General features: G+C 50.6%; 1 protein-coding gene across 1 annotated transcript; it reads right to left on the reverse strand.

The window, feature by feature from the left end:
- Positions 1-22: 22 nt before the first annotated feature.
- Positions 23-5,292, reverse strand: C1QBP (complement C1q binding protein). The gene is made up of 6 exons (XM_082604093.1): positions 4,960-5,292; positions 4,194-4,344; positions 2,188-2,281; positions 920-1,015; positions 541-663; positions 23-403 (listed from the first exon to the last, which is right to left on the reverse strand). The coding sequence occupies exons 1-6, from the start codon at positions 5,180-5,182 to the stop codon at positions 254-256; spliced, it is 837 nt and encodes a 278-aa protein (XP_082460219.1). The 5' UTR covers positions 5,183-5,292; the 3' UTR covers positions 23-253.
- Positions 5,293-6,012: the final 720 nt, after the last annotated feature.

Genomic DNA, 6,012 nt, shown 5'->3' on the forward strand with positions numbered 1-6,012 from the left:
AAGTAGAAATAGAAAAGACAAATCACCTTGGAGATTTTATTGTCCATCATTATGTTATACAAAAATCTAGAAATAACAGGTTTGTAGAGAATAAATGGTAAATAAGAGGCAACAGAAATAAGTTAATATTGAATTATTTTCCATGATATTGGGATGAAAACCATTTCAAAGTATGTGGGTCTGGCTTCAGAGTAGGTGTTGTTCACTGGCCAAAGCCTGCCGTAAAATTAAGGTGTTTGGCACCTTGTCTTCTCTATTGGCTTTTGACAAAACCTTTGAGGTCTTCGAGAAAAGTAATGTACTCCTGGTGCTCCAAGGCTGTGCTGAGCTCTACCAACTCATCAGCGAAAGTGTTGTCCACTCCTCGGTCCGCAAGGAAATCCATGAGGTGGTCGTATAAGCCCTAAAAGGAGAGACATTAGTTAAAAAAAAAAAAGAAAAAGGCACCTGAGACACTTATTAAGATGCTTCTTTGTGTGGCCTTGGACTAGACCCTCCCCTGCAAGGCCCAAGAGCACCATCACCTTATCGAGCACTCACCCAGTCCAGGGAATCTGTGCTGAGTGTGTAATTCGTGTCCTTCCAGTCAGAATCGCCAGTGGACTGAAAGCTCACTTCCTTGATGGAGAAAATGTCACTCTGGTCCTCCTCTTCTTGTCCAATCTGACAAGAGACAATATTTGGGGAAAACTGAAAGGTTTCCCAGGACAAGCCAGACTCATGCAAAGAAAAGGGACTATTTATAGCTTGAAACTCGGATTTTAACCTTGCTCCCTCACTGCCCCCTCACCGCCCCCCACCCAGTCTTCCCAGTTTTGCTGGTCTAAGCTAGAAAATGTTAGTATCAGTTAAATGGGACCAGGAAGGTCCCCGGAGGCCCTCCTTGTCCCCAGGGCTGCCAGCACTCCATTCTACATACCTCATCTTCTGGATAGTGACAGTCCAGCACAAGGGCCTTGTTGCTACCATCCTTTACAACTTCAACCACAAAATTGGGAGTGGACGTCAATTCAGGCTGGGGGAACAAGAACGAGTCAGTACATGTCTGTTGGCAGGGGTCTGGACCGAAGGTCTCAGTTCAGGGGGTCTGATGGCCACTGCTACGCTATGGTGTTCCCAAATAAGGAGCCTAGGATCTTTTAACACAGAGTATTAAAGCCACGTACCAGCTTGTTCAGACAGACCGGGCCAAACCCATCCTGTGGATCCTTTCTAGAGTTGTAGACTATGTTTTGGATGGCAAAGTATCATATATTTAGACAGCATTTTACTTCCATTAGCCACGCTACTTGTTTAAAGAACATACAAGGTTACATATTAGAACCTAATACATACTAGGTTCTAACCTAATTCTACAAGGTTAGAATCAGGAAATCTGAACTCCAGCCCCAGCGAGAGTGCCAATTAACTTAATCTTCCCGGGCCTTTTTCTACATCCATACGCTACAAAGCTGGCCTAAAGCGCCAAAATCCCTTCCCAGCTGTTTCGGGATCTTCCTTTATTACAGGCCAGGACCAGAGGCTGGTGCCTCTGGCTAAAGCACAGCAACCCCCTCTTTGAGGGTGAGCCAGCCAGTGTGTGTGTTAGGGGCGGGGCGGTCCTAGTGCTGGGCCAGCGCTCCAGGGAGCTGAGCTGGGTCGTGAGACAATACCATGCCAACCCAGCCAGAAAGCCTGGGGACCCTGTGGCCCTCACACTGGCTGGTTTCTAGGCTGGGCACACTGCTTCCTAAAATGTTTGGAGACTGAGCACCATCCAGGTCCAAGCAAGAAGGGCGGCACACCTTAAGGAGAGATGCTGCCCAAGTCTCTGATGCCCCTGCCTGGTGCCTATCACCAGCCTGGGACGTGTGAGAGGACGCCTCACTCGGAAACACTCCAAGTGATAACTTACCTCCTGACCACGGGAAGGGTTAAGACAGTTTCAGTTCCTTTCTATTAAGTGAACACAGGGCAAATTATAAAGCCTAAGCCTAAAGGTAACAATTTACTTGGCCCCTGGGAAAGAAAAGGGGCCACACAGCTCTGGTGCTCTACAAGAAAAGGCCCCAGGATGGTGGTCCTTTGCCTTCTCTCCTAGTGTTAAGAGAATTGAAACAGAACAAAAACCAATGCTCCTTCTCCAAGCCTCCAGAGTAGCCTGTGAGAAGCAGGAGGTACAGGCTGGTTACAGTGTTACAAACTCACCTCCTGTTCTTCAACCTTCTGCCCTTCAGAGGGTTCCTCCTCCCCATCATATGCGGGTGGGATGCTGTTATTAATGTTGAAAGTGACAGTGACCCTAGAAAGGCAAGAGAAAACACAACAGAGGATGTCCTCTTAACTGAGGAGTAAATACCGAGGCTTGCTACAGTTAAAAATGCTGCTGAAACAATGCACCTCTGATTTGCAGAACTTCCAAAAGGCAGGTGCCTGCATCCCACCCACAGACAGATTCAGCAGGTCTGAAGTGGGCCTACTACGTGTTGGCTGCTGAGTCAATTAGGCACTTGTTCCTCAGCCAAATACAGTCATGTGTGGGCTCCTGTCACCAGGCCAGCATCCAGGGCTCACTGCCAACCTGTGTCCACTGGCTACCTCCTGGCCGCAGCCAACTGACACTGCCACCCTCGTCTTTCCAGGGCACCTTCCAGTAGTGAGCAGCTGAGAAGCTGGGGGCAGGGGGCAGAAGCCTCCTTTAAAAGCTTTTCTCCATTAGAAGAAAATCTGCCCAAGAAGAAGGGAAGAAGGAGCACTGGAGGGCTGTGGCATCAGCTGAGGATGGAGAGCAGCCCTGGCCCCATGAAGGGGAGGCCTCACAAAGAGCAACACTTCCTGGGGAGTTCCCTGGTGGTCCAGTGGTTAGGACTCAGCGCTTTCACTGCCGTGGCCTGAGTTCAATCCCTGGATGGGGAACTAGGATCCTGCAAGACACAGGGCACCGCCAAAAAAATAAAAGAACATGCTGCAGGACAGGCTCATTCCTCAGAGCAGTTGTGGGAAGTTGTATAATCACAAAGCAGGCCACAAACACCAACTAATGACAATTTTAAGTTGCGAGAACCTTCACCTGACATATCATGTTCCAAAATTTGAATCTAAAATTGAGAGGGCTTCCCTGGTGGTGCAGTGGTTGAGAGTCCGCCTGCCGATGCAGGGGACACGGGTTCGTGCCCCGGTCCGGGAGGATCCCACATGCCGCGGAGCGGCTGGGCCCGTGAGCCGTGGCCGCTGGGCCTGCGCGTCCGGAGCCTGTGCTCCGCAATGGGAGAGGCCACAGCAGTGAGAGGCCTGCGTACCGCAAAAATAAAAAAATAAAAAATAAATAAAATCGAGAGATCTGGAACGAGCAGTGCTGGGTTGCAGACAACAGTGCACTGTAACCACTCCCCTCTGGAGCTGTGCTAACTGGCTGCCTTGCCAGTTTGAGGTTTGAGGTTCAGCCACAAAACCTGTCTAATCTGCAACAGTGCGGACCAAGCTGACGCCTGGGCACAGAAATGCAGTTATGTTCATTAGAACATTACTTATAATGGCCCCAAACTGCTTATGACTTACCCCAGGAAAAGTGGTTTAGGTCAGGTTACAGAATACATGATTGACCTATGAGGGGAAAAACACTACACCACCAAAACAAAACAAAAAAACCAGAACCCTACTTCACAGCATATACAAAAATTCACTCAAAGTAGATCACAAACAGCTTAAGCAGGTTAAAGCCTTCCCATCTTTCTCATGGTGACCCTTACTATACGGCAACCCCACCCTTATCTTGCTTTCTCAACTGTAAACAGAGTAGGAGCTTTGTTTTCCTCATCCAGAGCCTGTAGTATAGTAAGTCAGCATTGCAAATCTGAGATTCTGTCAGTGCTGTCAGAATTTCTGAATTTGCGGGCCTAGATTTAGGCAAGGCATAACCTCCCTCACCAGCAAGGGTTTAGTGACTGACACCTCTACTGGTCCAGTAGGCTCCCAGCGACCTGGCTTCGGTGCTACTTGCTTACCATCTCCTTACTAATTACCACAGCACGTAAGTGTGCAGTGAATGAACGACCTGGAGCTTATGAAGTTATCCAAATGAATCCTACGTTCTCTCGGAAACCACGTGTCTGTTAAGTACCTGCCTTAACTAAAGGCTTTTGTGGATGAGTCAGGGCAGGTCCTGCAGGGTCATGGATTTGGTTCCCTGGAGTCCACAGGCCCCTGGTACTTACTTTTCTCCAGCAACTTTCCGCACTAATTTGGCTTCTGTCCCATTCACGTCCAGCTCCCAACCTCCAGACATCTTGGGGAGAGACTTATACTTCTGTATCTTCTTTTCTTCCTTAATCTCATCATTGAGGAATTCAACAAAAGCTTTGTCCCCTACAATGGAAATAAGTTACAGAAAGAGCCAATCAGTCTAAAACGGAAAATGACCCAGGTTACTACAACCAGAGACCTGTATTTGGGCTGTTTCTAATACTTCTGCTATTAACGGTGGCTCTGGGAACTTAACCCAGCTCATATCCATTAAGCCTCAGTTTCCTCATCTGTAAAAAAAAGCCGTAAGCTATCAGTGGGAAGCTGAGCTCGGATTCTGGAAAAGTGATTCCCAACAATGAACTCCTTACTACGTTTCAAAACAAAGCAAGAAAAATTCGCAATTACCCTCTTTCACTTGCCAACAGACAACACCACGCTACTCCCAACCGCGACCTTGGGCTTTCACAAAGTTCCATTTTCGAGAGACTGAGAATAGAATCGGCCTCCAGGGCTTTACAGCATCTCTCCCCGCAAAGTGAAACAGAGGTGGGGGAAGACGGGAAATGCGATCACGCGTGGGTTTAACCCGCTGGTCGCCGATCAGTGGGAGAATGTTCTGGACTTCGGGGGCGGTTCCGGGCTGTCCACGGGTGGTCTACACTTCCTCGGCCCGGACTCCCCGCCCCACCCAGGCCCTGGCCCCTCACGCCCCCGGCCCACGTGCACGAGTCTTACCTTCGGTGTGCAGTCCGCCGCAGCCGCAGCCGCAGCCGCAGGGCCCCCAAGGCCGCAGAAGACCGGGCAACTGCACCGACCCCGCGCGCACGCTCAGCAGCCCGAAGGGCCGGGCGCACGGCCTGGACGCGGGCTGCAGCAGCGGCAGGGAGGGCGCGGCGGCGCGGATGCCAGCGACAGCGGTGCCCAGGACGCGGGGCACGCAGCGCAGCAGCGGCAGCATTTCTGCAGCGGAGGCGGCGGCAGACACGTGCGGATACGAAAGACAACTCTCGGCAAGAAGGACGACTCTTTGCCACTGCGCCCCCTAGATCTAGGGCCGCCGCCGGAAGTCCCGCCCCCTCCCGGGAAGTGCTTCCGCGCCGCCGCTTTGCAGACCGAAGGCACAGCGGGTGGGAATGCGCCCTCTGTTGGTGGCCTCCGGTGTGGCCTCCCGGGGAGGCCTGGAATCCGATTCCGGAACTTCTTTAGCTGAGTCGGCCTGAGTCTGGTGTCCCAGGCTTGCTGTTTAATTGGCCAGCATCCGTTCTCTCCAGTGGCTGCTTACACTCTCCAAATTTCCATCTACTGTTCTCACGGCCAGGCTTTCTATGACTTCGTGGAATGCACTCTTGCCACCACCAACTCCCAAAGACCAGCCTCCAGGATCACCTCCCATAAGAGGCCTTCCTGGAACTTCCTCCTCTCTTCCCTGAAAAACAGACTCATGCCTGTGCGACCCGGCCCCTGTGCTTCATTCTTTTCTCAGCAGAAACCTCCTGGCACTGCTGGTTTACCTGGCAGCTGACCCTCACCCCGACCAGACCCGGAGCTCCTAAAGGCAAGAGCCCTGGTTAATTCCTGCAACCCTCCAACCTTACACCCAGGTTCTGATGGGACATTATTTTTCTGGGGGCAAGAAGCCACAGCTTACATTAAATTTAGGTTAAGAACTAATGTTCCTACCTTACCAGGACACATAAAATATATAATAAGGTAGCAAGAAAGTAAGTCTTCCCAAATCAAGTGGCAAAGATAAGACATACTTAGTATATTCTAAACAGCATTCTGTGA

Source organism: Mesoplodon mirus (genome assembly GCF_964341445.2).
Source record: "Mesoplodon mirus genome assembly, chromosome: 18".
Lineage (NCBI taxonomy): Eukaryota > Metazoa > Chordata > Mammalia > Artiodactyla > Ziphiidae > Mesoplodon > Mesoplodon mirus.